The sequence below is a fragment of the Chelonoidis abingdonii genome, chromosome 3 (assembly GCF_003597395.2).
Source record: "Chelonoidis abingdonii isolate Lonesome George chromosome 3, CheloAbing_2.0, whole genome shotgun sequence".
Classification (NCBI taxonomy): Eukaryota; Metazoa; Chordata; order Testudines; family Testudinidae; genus Chelonoidis; species Chelonoidis abingdonii.
In genome coordinates this window covers 63,988,054-64,005,428 of record NC_133771.1, presented here as the reverse complement: position 1 = coordinate 64,005,428, position 17,375 = coordinate 63,988,054, and the positions used below count along the sequence as shown (strand labels likewise).

The following is a 17,375-nucleotide window of genomic DNA, read 5'->3' as shown; positions in this document are numbered from 1 at the left end:
GTTGGTGCTTTCAGCAGACAGTCATCCAAGTATGGAAATTTCAGGATTCCTTTTCTGCGGAGGTAGGCAGCTACAACGGCTAGGACCTTTGAAAATACCCGCGGGGTACTGGAGAGGCTGAAGGGTAGGACTTTGTCTTGAAAATGATCTTGTCATATTGCAAAGCAGAGAAACCTCCAATGTGATGGATGAATGGTTATATGAAAATACACATCCTAGAGGTTGAGGGCTGAGAACCAGTCTCTCCTGTCTAGTGCTGGAATCATGGTGCCTAGTGTGACCATTTTGAATCGTTGTGTTTTCAAATTTATGACTCGCTGTAGGTTGAGGATGGGTCTTCACCCTCCTGGTTTTTCTGTGTGAGAAAATAGTGTGAATAGATTCCCTTCGTCTGTATTCCATTGGTATGAGTTCTACTATTCCTAGATGTATGGGGTGGGTTACCTCTTCTCACAGTAGATGTTCATGAGAGGAGTCCCTGAAGAGGGACGGGGTGGTAGGGTGGGTAGGGGGCTTGGAGGTAAAGCAGATGAAGTAACCAGTCCCGATAATTTCCAATACCTATCTGTCTGTTGTAATATTTTTCCAGATTGTTAGAATGGAAGCAGGCAATCTCCAAAGGTTTTGCAAGTTGTAGATGGCTCCAGCATTGAAAAATACAGGGTTCTCAGGCCCTCAGCCAAATTTGTTGTCTGGAGGTCAATGGCTAGCACATAGTATTTGAGGGAGTAGATTGTTCTCTCAATGTTTTCTGCTTCTGCCCCGATGCTCATAATATCTGTGGCGTTGTGCATATAGAGGGGGGTCAGGATCTTTGACAATTTCCCTGTTTTCTTTTGGTCCTAGGTATGTAAATGCTGAGAGAGCTCAGTGTTGCCCTCGAGTCCTTGAGAATGTGTAGTGACTCATTTGTTTTGGGCGCAAATAGCTTAGATTCTTTGGTCTTCAAGTGTCGAATGTATCGGCTTTGGGAATCCAGAGAGATGGAGCCAGGAAGCCCTTCTCATAACCACCATGGTGGCTATGGACCTCGCTGTTGTATCAGCAGAATCCAGAGCATCCTGGAATGCTGTTCTGGTTATGAGTTGACCTGCTGATAGAATTGATTTGAATTGCTTTTTTTAAATCTTCTGGAATAAATTCAATAAATTCAGAGAATTTTGCCTAATTATTGTGGTCATATTTTGCTGGTAATGCTTCATAGTTAGCTATTTTCAAGTATAAGGTCAGAGAGGAGTATGCTTTGCGGCCAAAAACGTCGAGCTGCTTCCAATCTTTGTCATAGGGCATGTTTCTGGATATTCTTGTCTGCCCCATTCATTGACCACGTCAATCACTAATGAGTTCGGCATTGGATGTGAGAAGAGAAATTCAGTTCCCTTTGTGGGCACGCAGTAATTTTTATCAGATCTCTTGCATGTGGGTGGGATCGTTGCTGGGGTTTGCCAGAATAACTTTACTGGTTCCATAATCACATCATTTGTTGGAAGGGCGATTTTGGAGGATGTCGATGTGTGCAATATGTCTATTAATTTATATTGTGCCTCCTGGACCTCTTTAAGGGAAATGTCCAGTGAGCTCACAACTCTCTTATAGAGATCCTGCAATTGTTTCAAACCATCTCCTGTGTTGGGAGGCAGGGGCATGATAGTGTCATCAGGCAAAGATGAAGAGAAGTGAGCTTCAGGTGGATTGTCCTTGTCAAAGAATTCCTCCTCCTCTTCCCCCCCGTTCTCTAGATTCAGGTGGTCCCTGTGCTGTTGATAGGGATGAATGATGTGTGCTTGCTCTGGATGGGCTGGCAAGTCTGTGTTGTTGTTGTTGTGGTAAGTATGCTGTCCACGGGCTCTAAAATGGGTACTCTGGAGTGAAGGGCATAGGTGGCATCCAAGGATGCCCATACCTGGATTGGTCCTTAGGGTCCATGAGGTAGCCCTTGCCTTGTACAGATGAGCAGGTGTGATGAGAGCATTCACAGGGGAAGAATGTTGTGGAGAGTGTAGAACATCTTTGTCTCCATACTCATCATTGCTAAAAAATTGCGGGATGAAAAGAGGTGGAGAACTGGGTTGACTAGGTTCCGAGGATGCTACGTAGACTCCAGTATCGAGGAGACAGTGAGGTCTTCCTGGCATAGGAATTGCTGCAAAGTGGATGGCATCAGTACCATTGGCGTAGTAGGAGTCGGTACCGGATGGTTTGATCTGCTCATCGGTGCCAATGTGCAGCTCAAGTGCATGGTGTCTGCGCTAGGTGGTGGATCATCTGTGGAAGCGCCAAGATGCTCTGTACTGGGTTTTTGATCAGCTCTGCTGGTAGCGCAGCATGGGATTTCAGTTTCCCCTTGCTGCCTGTGAAACAGCTCAGCCACTTGGCATATTTTGTTTTCTTGGTACCGACGGTGCTGGAGGGACCCACTATTTCGGCAGCTGAAAGGATCAGTGCGATTGGTACCAAAGCCATTTGCCCATTGGAGGAGTGCCCTTTCTTGGCCAACTCCTGAGTCGGGGACGTTGTACCCTGTTTGTTTGCCACCTTCTTGGTGAATTGATCGGAAGCCTGAACCGTGGAAGAAGGGCCCCTGTAAAAGACTGTAGTTGGTGATCTCTGACCAGGAGGGGTCCATACCTCAGGCTGAGACACTAGACAGAGAGACTTCTCCATGAGGAGGAATTTAAGTTGGAGATCTCTTGCCTTCCTGGTTTGAGATTGTGACAATGCGAGCACTTCTGTGGTATACGTGTCTTGCCGAGACAGTGGATGCACAAAAAGTGTCCATCCGAAACTGGTATAGAAAGTCTGCAAGTAAGGTAGCATTTGAACTCTGGGGAGTTGGGCATGCCCCTCAGGGAGCGTACTCTCCCCATAAGGAGAAAACAATTACTCTACTGCAGTGGTTGAACGGACGCCTACAGTCCTATGAAGAGAAACAAAAAAAATGCAATTTTTGCTGTTAGTTTTTGTATCTTTTGCTAGTTGCTCTTTGAGTTGTTTTTTGGCCTGCCTAATTATACTTGACTTGCCAGAGTGTGGGTGGCCTTCACTTCCCTATCTGTGGGGTCCTTGGGAAAGAATTCCCCTTCAGCCAGAATAATCATGTATCTTGCTAAGGATGCTACTGCAGTATCTACTTTTGAAACCTCACTAATAGAACATTTAGGCTCTTGGAGTTTGTAAAAATCTAAGGTCATATATGTTAATGGTCTTACTCCTGCTGAGTTTTTCACTTCTCCCTAATCATGCCTCCAAAAAAGGAGTGATGGGGAATCAGAACCTTGAGGGAGGATTTTGAGGGGCGGTATTTACTTCAAGGCTTGTGCTCAGGAGCTTGGATAAATATTGTGGACACAATCTTTTGCACATGCCCTCAAACTTATTTTTTGGCGGGATGAGGGGGTGGGGGGAAATATTTTTGCTACATTTTCCCTGAGTCCTGCTCAGATTCAGAGCCTGACAGCTCTCCTTCCTCGGTAGACGAGGAATCTGAGTCAGAGGAGGAGTGCTGCGTAATTTTTTTGTACTTTCTATCTGTTGTTTGTTTGTACTTTCATTCTGGCGGGTTTTGGCACGGTTTGTGAGCATGGCTGCTATGGCATGGCCAGAACGCAGTTTCTTGCCACTTGCTTTAGGCAGTGCCCAAAGCCCTCTACAGCATTCTCTGTCAGAGCCTTCTCCATCAGAGTCCTGTTCCTCCAGGGTGGCATCTCCTTATCTGAGTTCCCTGACCTGGATTGGGAAGGTAGTAGTTAGTTATGAGCCTGGCATCTCTCCTCAGGGAAACAAAGGCCCACTTCAGTACTTGTGTGGGGACCAGTATCTGAGTAGGGTTCGTATCTTTGCAGTCCTGTTTTACTCCAGGACGTACCTCCTGGGTAAGCTGGATGAAATCCTCTTCATCCTTAGAGGCTCTGTCTGTTTTGCCCTATGTCTCCTGGTTGGGTTTCTCTGTGGTGGAGTCACTGCTTTTTGGGTGTGTAGGGGACCCAATATTGCCTGTCCCATTCAGAGCTCTGTGTTCTAGCAGAGTTAAGTCCTCTGACTGGGAGCAGCCTGAGCATCTTTCGTCTTTGGCTGAACACCTGAGAAAACTGCCGCCTTGCATAGAGCGCACCTTGATTTTGCCCACTGCTTAAGTTGCTGGTCTGCCATGTCTGAGAAGGGGCAATGGAGGCTGTAGATTGCTATGTCCACCAGGCTGCTCAAATCCTGGACCAGAAGGCTTGAAGCAAACCAAAATGCTCAAACTACCCAAAAAACAGCCTAAACAGTAACTTTAAAGGAGTGAGTTAAGCAAACTGCTGCTGCGGAAGCAGGATATTGGGGGGGAGGAGGGTTGGGCCAGCGCAAGCTGTGTTGCAGCTCTGAACCCGCACAGGAAGCGACAGTGACGAGAGCAGTCTCATGCTTAGCAGAACTGCGGGAAATGGTGGGTTGCAGAAAATGGTAGAGAAAAACTGGCGATTGGTTGAGTTCTATCAATATGACTATTTAAGAATTAGTTCAGCTGTTGACCTAAGTCTTGCTGTAGTCTATAGAAAAACAATTTGATACCTTAATTTTTCAAATATAGACCATTCACAAGACTTCAATTACTTCCAACTACATGGGAAGTTTAAAGCATCTGCAGTATTCAGTTAAGATAGTTCAGGACCAAGGCAAAATACTGATATATTTCTTAAAGGGCCAAGTTTAATTTTAACTCCTAAAAACAAATAGGGGAATTCTCAACATTATTTCTGTACTCGGTGCTGTAAGTTTGAGGTGGATATAATATATTCTTCATACAAACCAAAGAAGCTCTCTCCCTCCTTTAAGTGCAAAATGGAACTGTACTTTCACTACGGAGTTGCAAGTAACTATTAGTGATGCAAACTTCCAGGTCCCCTCCACAAAACACGTTATCAAGCTATTGCAGGGGTAGGCAACCTATGGCACAGGTGCCGAAGGTGACACACAAGCTGATTTTCAGTGGCACTCATGCTGCCCAGGTCCTGGCCTCTGGTCCAGGAGGGCTCTGCATTTTAATTTAATTTTAAATGAAGCTTCTTAAACATTTTAAAAACCTTATTTACTTTACATACAACAATAGTTTAGTTATATATTATAGACTTCTAGAAAGAGACCTTCTAAAAACATTAAAACTATTACTGGCACGTGAAACCTTAAATTAGAGTGAATAAATGAAGACTCGGCACGCTGCTTCTGAAAGGTTGCCGACCCCTGAGCTATTGGATAGTGGTCTAATTACCATGCTGTATTGCAAAGGTTCATAGACTGAAAAAAATGGTGCTTTTCCTTAGCTGGATTGACTCCCAGTACAGCACTTCCTGCTTGGTAAGGGGCTACTCATGCAAAGCCCTATTCACATGCATAGTCCCCTTGGTGTCAGTGGGATTACCCACATAAGAGAAAGTTATTCACCTTCTGCAGTAATGATGGTTCTTCAAGATGTGTGTCTATGTGCTCCACTATAAGTGTGTGTGCACCCTGTGCCTCTGATCAGAGATCTTTAGTAGCAATGTCCATTTGGTCCACACGTGCGCTCTCCTCCCTCCCTTGTGCTCTGCTGCGAGGCTAATTAGCAATGTGCGGGTGAACCATCCTCAGTTCCTTCTCTACTGTAGAACCCCTATTGGGAATTCTGAAGTAGATGGAGAGTGGGTTGGTTGTGGGGAACCATTGTTACTTCACAAGGTGAGTAATTACTTTGAGTATTGGTGCTCCACTGTAGGTGGTGTCCCTATTGGTGCTCCACTGTAGGTGACTCCCAAGCAGTATCTCCAATGGAGGGTTGGGACTCTGGAGTCAAAGCCGTTATGGATTACAATACTGTGGAGCTGAAGATGGCAACAGAAGCAGAGTAATCGGACAGTAGTCTGCGAAAGTATGAGCAGACACCCAGGTTTCAAGAATAGGAATGTCTTTAATTCAAGCGACCGAGGTGGAAACTGACCTCGTGGAATGTATAGATTCCAGGTGGAGGTACCAAATTACGAGCATGATAGCAGTAGCTAATACAGCTCTAGACCCATTTAGAGAGCCTCAGAGCTGATATCGCTGTGCCTTTTAATCTTTCTGCAACTGATAGGAAGAGCTTGGGAGATTTCCTAAAGGCCTTCATCCTATCCAAATAGAAGGCCAAGGCTCTCCTAACATCCAGCATATGTAGTATAGCTTCCCTGTTATCATGGAGTGAATGGGTTCCTTTCTACAGCAAAGAATGTAGAAAATCTTGCTCTTGCACCCCAGAACCTAGCTTACTTCTTGCAAAATTCTGTGGGGTGACTTTTTAATTTTACTTCTTCATACTGTACAGTGCTTCATATTGTACAGTGCTGTACTGTATGTAACTGTCCCTTGCTAGTTTTGAGGAAAAAAGACAAAACCTACAAACTCACTATGTCTGGGTGCATGGTTATTCCTCTTGCTATGATTAATACATACCTCTGCTTCCATTTGATAAGCATTTTCTACTCTACTAAAATCCTTTGTCACAGTCACATTTTCTTCCTGAAACAAAGTACAAGAGTATAATTTTTAACCAAAGCAATTAAGAATTTGTGTTCACAGGCTACATGATATTCTAACTTTCCCTATTGTTGTGTTACTGGTAACTCAGAAACACATGTGAAATTTGCTACACCACTCTCTTCAGTTAGAATCCAGATGGCAGTTAAAAGTGGCAAGTTTCTTTTGAAAAGTGATAAGTCTAGTGTTCTGGACAACAATTCTTCCTTTAATAAGAGTCTAATCCTTTAATAAGTGGCAGTTAGTCAAAGCTGCGTATCACTGCATAACAGTCCATCTGACTCACAAAACAATGAGTTTAAAGTTTAAAGAGAACTAGCGTGTGAAAAGTGCTTTCCAAATCCATATTCTAGATTTCAAAAGCAGCAGCTTGTAGTGAATAGGTGACTTAAAAAATGATTGAGCAATGTTATTTTTTCCTCTTAAGGAGTACCTCCTTTAACTATCTTTGCCATAACAGCAGCTGTATTATTCAAAGTGATGATCACACAAAGCACTAGGAATGTTTGCATGAGAAACACTATATAAATAAAATACAAAGAGATTCTAGTTACACTTGAACATTGAAATGGTTTGGTGCTTGTGTCATATCAAACCCTCTCCTTCAGTCTACAAAGCCTCTAAATTGTTCAATTTCACCATTAAAAAGGGAAAAAACTCAGGGTGTTTCAGAGAAAATGATTATTAGAAAAGGGAAGGATGTTCTATCTTTTTTAAAAATGCATAATTTACAAAGATTTCCAGAGTGATTGCTTCAAAACACACACCCGCATTTTTCCTTTTGAGATCACAAACTTCCTTTCAGAGTCTCTTCTTCCTCTTTCCCAGCCCCCACTTCATTCTGAACTGACACAATACAATCACTCCTTTTTAAAATAACTGCATCACAATAAAAAGTTTAATTTATAATAAATCAAGAATTGTAAAAGATTTAAATCTTTCTAAACCTCTAAAGTGTGGCTGGCTCAGGGATTTGGTAATGGCAGATAAGCAGATTTTCCATTTGAACTGTGTTGAATTCCTCTTTGAGTGGAAAAGAACAGCATTTCCCTCCACTGTTTATCCACTTCCCTTACTCATCCACAAAAGAAGCTTGTGTCAATGTATTCCTTGAGTCAGGAACACATAAGATAGCATGCACTGATCTATGGCGCTATGTAATGACAAGCATTTCAAGTTACCAATTTGAGTCAGCTCCACAAATTATTACCATTGTTCAATGGCTTAAAAGTAGACTTTGCAGAATTCAATTTTTTTTTTTATAATTGAGAATATCAAAATATTTATTTCTAAGCATTTTTATCAGTTTAAATTTTCAGTTACACAAAATTATGGGTGGGATTATCAATTATTTAATGGCAGATGTTGAGATTCAACAAATTAAAGTTTTAGAACCGTTAAAACACAAATTGTGAAAATATACAAACTATCCTTAAACTCTAAGTTCTCAAGGAGCATTTTTCTTACCCTGCCTATTTGTAAGTTTTTATTACTATCAATTGAAATATTTTTCCATTGGTTTGTGTGTATATGGTGGAACTTACGGATATTTTTCAATAGCAAGCTAATCCTTCCAAGCCTTTCTATAAAATATGAGTTTGGGAATCTCAGTACAATTTCCAATAGACAAATCTCAAATGCAGTTAACTTTTTGGCAGTCTCTTCAGTGAAGGCCAAGGGATGATTTGGCCACAGTGACCAAATTGCACTTCTCAGGCAGAAGCATTCTTGCCAGAACAGGGTTGATGTAAATTAGCAAAGTAGCTGCCTGTGGAGTGGATAGATAGCTTAAGTCAATCCAATTCTAAAAATTTACTTAGCTTATAAAATAGCTTCAAGATTTTTTAAAAAAACAAATCCTACAATATTTTTAATATCAATAGGGAAATGTAGTCCATTTATTTGGACTGCCATAGGAAACCCTTTTTCACTTTTCTCCCAACCTCTCTCAAACATTACATAGAAATAACCAAGCTGACATGACTAATAATGAACAGCTGTTTTGGTAATCTGAATTATGGAGAAGAAAAATGTCCCCCAACCCCATTCAAAATGTTTTAAGCCTATCCTCTCTCTGCACAGATTGAAGTACAATTGCCTTATTTGATACTTTATATGGGTTGCATATGTACTTAAGGACACTGCCATCTTGTGGTTTTGGGTCCTATTACAACATAAATGGTGGTAAGACATTTTGTTTTCAGTATCAGTTTCGGTAATATTCCACAGGAAGTTAATTTTTATCCCATTACACTCCAGATTTGAAATTAACAGTTTTCAGCAATAATCAATTCCAGATAAAAATTAGTGGAAGAAATGTCTGCTCAGTTATATTGTTAACTTTTAACAATAATATTCCAGTTGAGATTTTTTGCTCCTGTTTATGATGTTCTTTCTTGATAGAAAGGAAGGTGAGGGAACAATGGATGTTAGCAGAATTCTTAATTAGAATTATGACTGACTAGCTGAAAATGAAAAGGCTTTTTGGTTTATTTTTAATTGCTTATGTCTGCTGTAAGTTTTTTCTTCTTTTTGAGGAGCTATCAGTTTAATCATACTAGCCACAGAAAAAAATAGTTTTAGCAACACTTTAAGATGAACTTTACATTTGGTGCCATGTTCTTAGAACTTGTGTAACAGTCTGTTCCATCTTCTAACTTTCAGTGGGCAAGAAATGGTTTACAGTAGGATAATTTTCCAGTTCAGAATAATTAACAGATCACATGCAAGACATGTTATCTCATCCACTCCATCAGTCCATAAGCCTATTCTCAAAAGAATCACACATGTAATTTGCTTACCCACTGTATTTTTGTAATGTTACTGAAGTGAACCACCACTGTTCCAGAAAAAGATCATTTATTTGTTTTGCAATAGCATGTCATGGAAGAGGATCCCATTTTATTAGACCGGGGTAGCAATATTCGGCATCTGGCCCATCAGAATAATCTGCTGGCGGGCCGTGAGACATTTTGTTTACGTTGACTGTCCACAGGCATGGCCCTCCATAGCTCCCAGTGGCTGCAGTTCATCGTTCCTGGCCAATGGAAGCGGGGGGCCGCATCCCACAGGGACATGCTGGCCACTGCTTCCCACAGCTCCCATTGGCTGGGAGCAGTGAACCGCAGCCACTGGGAGCTGCGGGGGGCCGTGCCTGTGGACAGTCAATGTAAATAAAATGTCTCATGGCCCACCAGTGGATTACCCTGATGCTGCATGCCGAAGGTTGCCAACCCCTGTACTAGACACAAAATGTATAAACAAAATGGAAAGATTGTTCCTGTCCCAAATTGCTGCCAGTCCAAGGCTAAATGTCTTACATGGTGATGCTATGTCTTTCTCTGCTTTTCCATTTTCCCCTACCCTTAAAGCATGAAAATCCTACAAAATCTGCTACCACCATAAGCCTGCATTCGTAAATTTTCTTCTGCTAGGAGGAGCCACTTTGCAGCCACTGCTGGTTGCACCATAGATGCTGAAATGAATGACCACTCCTTCCTTCCTGAACATGGAAAAACAACCTAAAACAAAATGTGAAAGCTCAAGCCAAGGTGAAGAGCAACCAATTATGAAAAAGGAAATGTCCGAAGGTAGTCAAGTTTTGCTGTAAATTTTGCTCCACTTCATTTTGGTTCTTACTAAAAAGGAAACAACCCATTTTACTCAGCATGAAAGGTAAGACAGAGATCACAGTTGGGAGAAAAACTTAGTTTGAACATATATGTCCTTAATATACAGTAGCAATTGGCTATACCATTATTTGCATTTGTAAATTACCAATTAACATTTCAGGTCATTTAAAAACTGCCTTTTTAAAACCTTTAGATAAAAGCTTTGGAGAAATGTACACAACTTAACTTTGCACTATGGTAAACAGTATATAGAAGGACAAATGGAAACAGCACAGGAAAAGTTCGCGCTACTTTTTAATTCTATATTTATTTTTTCTCCTCCTTGGCATAAGTTTGTTTTGTTTTGTTTTTGTGATGACGTCCCATCTACGTATTCATGGGAAATAGTGTATTCTGACACCTCCCAAGAGCCCCAACTAATTAAAATATGAACCTAGACGGATAATCTGGAATTGAAAGCCATAAATACCTAGATAAAGTTAACTGGTATTCAAAGCATACTGCAATTACGAATTACAAATGGTATTTGTGCTCCAATCCCTCCTTCTCTTTCATCCAACCTTGTGATGGCACCTCGCATGAGGCTTATAAAATTGGCAACATACAAGTCAAATGCAAAGAAGACTGTCTTACTTTAATAGCATGAAACCTGTCTTAAGCAAACTCAAGAGATCAACAAAAGTTTACTTGCTTAACAGGCGTATTTTAATAAAGGTGGAGCAGAATTAGACTCAACAGATTTGAGAATACTTTGGGATTTCTTAGGGCAAATGGTTGCCTAGTAAAGGTGGTGTCTTGTCCAGCCTTCAGTGTATACTTATTTAACTACTAGGTGTGAATACATGTTATTATTGGAACAAACCTTTAACTGCTTTTCACATTAATGTCTAAACCAGAATTCAAGTAGCATGTAGTTTGTGGGTTTTGTTTTGTTTTTTAAATAGCTTCTGACCCTGAATCCTCATGCTACTGCTATCACAAGTCACTGCTTATTTTTAGCAAGGTGGCCACTATTAACTGCCAGCTGCAATATGTCTTAAAAAAAGGAGGTGGGGGGGTGGGTGCCAGGGGCCTTAGTGGCTAAGTAAAAGACTATTTCCTCATTTTATTTCTCTATAAGCCCTCAAAGCAGACTCTGTGTTTTGTAAAGTGCTGCATACACTTAACAGTACTCTATAAATAAATGCTACAGTGTGGTTTATTTCTGATTAAAATCTTGTGTAAACATGTATGGAAATTAGGTGCAGCCCTCAGGCTTCCTGGCAACCTGCTAATGCAGCTCTTGCTGCTGCAAAGATTGTGCTGTACTGATCTAGTCCAACTCCCTGGTACAACAAAAATGATTAAGGGGAATGGTGATATGGATTAACAAAAGGTGTAAATATTTATAGCTTGGCTTAGTAATTCCCATGAGAGCTTAGATATCTTTACAAAGATTGGAAGGGTATAAACACCAGGAAAGGATATTAATTTTAGTGTGGTCCATAATGGTATTGATTAGAAGTAATGAGATAAAAATCAGCAAAGGACAAATTGCTAGTAGTGAGAGTTGTTAGATGGTAGAATAACCTACAATGTAAATGGAGGAAGTCCCAGTGTTGGAGTGATTTGAATCAGAGTAAAACAAAGCAATACAACTTATACCACAGGAAAAAGCTTCAGGAAGAAAAAACAAACAACAAAAAACAATGGGACTTTAGGTTGCTCTTCTGTAAGTTGCCTTGACCCTGATACCTTACTGGTATTGAGGTACCCAGAACTGAGTGTGGTATTAGGTGGACTTTTCAGTAAGTATAAGGGAGAATTAATACCTCCCTTTTCCATGATCTGATGTGTCTGCACCTGCAGTCCAAAACTGTGTTGGCATTTTTTACCACTGTGTCACACTGAATGTTCAGATCTCAGAGGCAGTCTACTGTCACTCCTAGGTCTCACCAGCATTACTTTCTGAGATACAATTTCTTTAAATGTATGTCAGACTGGTGTTCCCCAGATACATAGCTTGGCTTGGTACAGGTCAGACTTCATTTTGTAAAAAATGTTTCAGGTCTCATTGGTGTTTGCAACACCTCCTAATTTGAGTAGTATCTTACTTTAATTTGCATGCCGTTTATCCATCTTCTATGTCATTCATGGAAGTGTTGCAGCACTTTGTGTCATCCTATTTTCAATTACCCTAGTGCAGGGGTAGGCAATCTATGGCACAGGTGCCGAAGGCAGCACGCAAGCTGATTTTCAGTGGCACTCACACTGCCCGAGTCCTGGCCACCGGTCCAGGGGCCTCTACATTTTAATTTAATTTTAAATGAAGCTTCTTAAACATTTTATAAACCTTATTTACTTTACATACAACAATAGTTTAATTATATATTATAGACTTATAGAAGGAGATCTTCTAAAAACGTTAAAATGTATTACCGGCACGTGAAACCTTAAATCAGAATAAATAAATGAAGACTCGGCACACCACTTCTGAAAGGTTGCCAACCCCTGCCCTAGTGGCAAGGTTGGAAGTTAGTTATTCACAACTTGGTCACCACAAGCTAGGCTTCCATGAGTCATTTTTTTGTGATCTTCCCATATTTTTTAAAAGAAGTATTCATTTACCTAGCAATGAATTATGAGATGGTTGAACAATTTATTAGGGTGGTTATTTTTGGTGTAGGAATGAAACAAGTCAAAGGCTTCCCAATAATAAAGAACGTGTACACGAAAAAAACAAACTGCACCACACATTCATCTACTGGATTTTGAGACTTCAGCAGATTTCATAATGGTGTAATTGCCTGAAATGCTATAAGCCCTTGGATAAAGTTGTTTGCTTTCAAATTATTCTTTTGAAGCTAAAGCTGCAGATACCTCCAAATAGTGTATAAGACACTGATTTTGAAATTGGGCTTGTGCAACTGTGATTTCAAAGCTTCCTCCTGGCCCACCCTTGTACTTATTCAAAAATGCCATCCATATTTGAAAAGCTCACCAGTGTGGCTGTAATCTTCTGAAACAGCTTACTTGGATTAATAATTAACCCACAGAAGTTTGGAGGTAAAGAGCACTTTCAATAGAAAAACTTTCTCAGGGTATGGCTACACTTGGAATTTCAGAGCGCTGCCGCGGCAGCGCTTTGAAGTGAGTGTGGTCGGAGCGGCAGTGCTGGGAGAGAGTTCTCCCAGCGCTGCATGTAAACCACATCCTTTATGGGTGTAGCGTGCAGCGCTGGGAGCTGTGCTCCCAGCGCTGCTGCCCTGATTACACTGACGCTTTACAGTGCTGTATCTTGCAGCGCTCAGGGGGGTGTTTTTTCACACCTGAGCGCGAAAGTTGCAGCGCTGTAAAGTGTGAGTGTAGCCATACCCTCAGTAAGGAACTATTGACAGCTGTTGTAACTCACTGAATATTTTTGGATAAGACTATTCATTCTGTATGAGCAGTGTATAGGGAGTGTCAATGCTGAGAGATTCCTCAGATAGATTTTAATATAAGTAGCCACACCGTAGCAAGAGAAACAGAACTATGGACAAACTGGAGTCTAACAAGATAGACTCAGTCCTGTCTGTATGAATCATGTGCCACTGCATATATCTTAATAGGATTAGAAATATCTCGCCAGAGTGAATAAGTGTGAAGTATTTTTTTTTTCAGATGTGAGCATTATATTCACACACAGAAGCCACAAGCGGCTGAATGCTGGAAACCTACAATCTTCTACTTATCCATATAAGAAGTACTGAATAGTACAGGCAGCAGCATAAGCCTCCTCTGTCACCATCTGCCTCATTCCTGATTTGAAGAGTCAGCTTCTACGGGCAGGAAGATAATTCAGCTTCCATTCACTTTCAGTCTTTGGCTTCTCAGATGAGAATAGCAACAAGCTGTGATTATGACATGGATCGCTCGCCACTAGAAAACTGACTGATAACCAACTTCATATGCATAAGTCACAGAACAGCTATTAGACACCACCCACCTGGGCTAGATTCCTTCCAGCAATCTAGGGGTAAAGTGAGTTCTTCTGATTTAGTGGCAGCCTCTCATTTTTTTGCTTTCAGATATATTTTTGCCAACATAAATATCAATGAGAAAAGTATCAGATTAGTGGTCTGAGCATTGGCCTGCTAAACCCAGGGTTGTGAATTAAATCCTTGAGGCCATTTAGGAAACTGGGGTAAAAATCTGCCTGGGGATTGGTCATTTTTATTTTTTAGGGGGAAGGATAGCTCAGTGGTCTGAGCATTGGCCTGCTAAACCCAGGGTTGTAAATTCAAGCCCTGAGGGGGCCACTTTTGGTTCTGCTAGTGAAGGCAGGGGGCTGGACTCAGTGACCTTCTGGGGTCCCTTCCAGTTCTATGAAATAGGTATATCTCCATATATTATGTGTCCTAGCCTGTGGTGGAAGATCCCTGGTCTGTCTGCAGTAGACAGGTACAACTCCCACAACCAGTTCACTTTCCTTGTAGAGAAAGCACAATTATTGTCATCATTCCCCTGTAAAATTTTAACCACAGTGCTGCCTCTTTTCTGAAGGAATTTAGAGGTATAACTCCCTGTTTTAGGCCATTTGTTTTCTGAGTGGGTCAGAAACATAGGCAGGGTTAAGGGAAGAAGAGAGAACAGTGTGCTATGCTCTGTTGCTGCAAGAGAACAAATGACTGCTGCAGACTAGACAGAGGGGCCAGCAAGCAAAGTGTTAGTGCCACTCTTAACATATTAGCAACAGAGTGTGTAGCTAACACACTCTGCAGCAGAATATCAGTGCACAATGACAGTGAGGTGAACGTAAATGAAGGCTGCATAATCCTCCTACCCAGCAAGGCAAGCAGCAACTACTTCACAGAGAGAAAGAAAAGCACAGATATAGAGACAGGATTGGCTTAGATAGAGAGAGATCCTTAAGGCAGTCTTGCAAAATATTACCCACACCATGAAAATAAGTGTGGGCAAGTAAAACTTTGCCCAGGTCTACACTACAAGTTTAGGTTGAATTTAGCAGCGTTAGATTGATTTAACCCTGCACCTGTGCACACGACAAAGCCATTATTTTTTACTTAAAGGGCAGTTAAAATCAATTTTGGTACTCCTCTGACAAGGGGACTAGCAATGAAATCGACCTTGCCAGGTCGAATTAGGGGTAATGTGGTAGCAATTCGACGGTATTGACCTCCGGGAGCTATCCCAGAGTGTGCCATTGTGACCGCTCTGGACAGCACTCTCAACTGCGATGCACTGGCCAGGTAGACAGGAAAAGGCCTGCGAACTTTTGAATCTCATTCCTGTTTGGCCAGCGTGGCAATCTGCAGGTGAGTGCAGATCTCATCAGCAGAGGTGACCATGATGGAGTCCCAGAATAGCAAAAGAGCCCCAGCATGGACCGAACAGGAGGTATGGGATCTGATCGCTGTATGGGGAGACGAATCTGTGCTATCAGAACTCTGTTCCAAAAGACGAAATGCCCAAACATTTGAAAAAAATCTCAAAGGGCATGAAAGACAGAGACTATAACAGGGACCCGCAGCAGTGCCACACGAAATTTAAGGAGCTGAGGCAAGTCTACCAAAAAAACCAGAGAGGCAAATGGCCGCTCCGGGTCACAGCCCCAGACATGCCACTTCTATGATGAGCTGCATGCCATTCTACCCCACCCGTGCTTTGACTCTGTCGATGGAGTAGCACGCAACAGGGATGCAGGTTTTGAGGATGAGGAGGAGGTTGAAGATAGCTCACAGCAAGGAATCTGAGAAACCGTTTTCCCCGACAGCCAGGAACTGTTTCTCACCCTGGACATGCAGTCAGTATTCCCCGAACCCATCCAAGGCTGCCTCCCGGACCCACCAAGTGGAGAAGGGACTTCTGGTGAGTGTACCTTTGTAAATATTATACATGGTTTAAAAGCAAGCATGTTTAATGATTAATTTGCCCTGGCAGTCGCAGCCAGTACAGCTACTGGAAAAGTGTTAACGGGTCTGGGGATGGAGCGGAAATCCTTCAGGGACATCTCCATAAAGCTCTCCTGGATGTACTCCCAAAGCCTTTGCAAAAGGTTTCTGGGGAGGCCAGCCTTAATTCCATCCTCCATGGTAAGACACTTTACCACGCCAAGCCAATAGCACGTAGTCTGGAATCATTGCATAACAAAGCATGGCAGCATATGGTCCCAGTGTTTGCTGGCATTCAAGCAACATCCGTTTTTTATGTGTTATCCTCAGGAGAGTGATATCATTCCTGGACACCTGGTTGAAATAGGGTGCTTTTATTAAGGGGACATTCAGAGGTGCCCATTCTTGTTGGGCTGTTTGCCTGTGGCTGAACAGAAATGTTCCCCGCTGTTAGCCATGCAGTGGGTGGAAGGGTGAAGCAACCATCCCAGAGAATTGGGTGTGTGTGTGGGAAGGGTTTAGTTGGGTTTGTGCTGCACGTTAACCCGAAAACTGTAGCCCCTACTCCTTTTAAATGGCCAACCCATTTTAAATGGCCAACCCAGCAGCTGCTTGGTATGGGACATGAGGGCACTGCTGTTTGAAACCATTCCCACGTTATGAAGATTAAAGAAGCCAAAAGGCTGTGTCTTACCATGGCTGCATGCAAGCCAAATTCTGTTGGCCAGCCCTGTGTGAAAGCTCTCTCACACCAAACCGGCATACCCTCAATAAGAAGCAAAATGTGATCGAAAGCACATGTGCTATGTATTGTTAACAGCAAGGTTGACTGTGAAAAAGTCTACCCATTGTTCTCTAAAATGTGTCTTTTTAATGACTATTCTCCCTTTTTTTTCCCCTCCACCAGCTGAAAATGTTTCAACACTCACATTATCTTCTCCTTCCCAGAGGCTAACAAAGATTAGAAGGCCAAAAAAAAAACACTCGCGATGAAACGTTCTCTGAGCTCATGCAGTCCTCCCACACTGAAAAAGTCCAGCAGAATGCATGGAGGCAGACAATGTCAGAGTCCAGGAAAGCACAATATGAACATGAAGATAGGTGCCGGCTGAAGATAATAAGTGGCGACCTGAAGATGACAGGTGGCATCAGCTTGGTGACAGAAGGCAAGAGGCAATGCTGAGGCTACTGGAGGAACAAACTGATATGCTTCGGCGTATGGCTGAGGTTCAGGAAAGGAAGCTTGAGCACAGCCCACCGCTACAGTCCCTGTGTAACCAACTGCCCTCCTCCCCAAGTTCCATAGCCTCCTCACTCAGATGCCCAAGAACGCGGTGGGGGG

The 17,375-nt window shown here is 42.2% G+C and overlaps 1 protein-coding gene across 2 annotated transcripts in view; it reads right to left on the bottom strand.

Annotated features, from left to right (window-relative positions):
* Positions 1-17,375, bottom strand: part of IRAK1BP1 (interleukin 1 receptor associated kinase 1 binding protein 1) — a 31,518-nt gene that overhangs the window by 7,387 nt on the left and 6,756 nt on the right. Inside the window, exons 3-4 of one of the 2 annotated variants that reach the window (XM_032794923.1) lie at positions 6,445-6,510; positions 871-2,917 (exon numbers count right to left, since the gene is read on the bottom strand). In XM_032794923.1, coding sequence (XP_032650814.1) covers positions 1,227-2,135 — 909 coding nt within the window. In that variant the 5' untranslated portion in view covers positions 2,136-2,917; positions 6,445-6,510 and the 3' untranslated portion in view covers positions 871-1,226. Of the gene's footprint in view, positions 1-870; positions 2,918-6,444; positions 6,511-17,375 lie in introns of those variants that run through there. The other variant, XM_032794924.2, reaches the window with a different exon arrangement.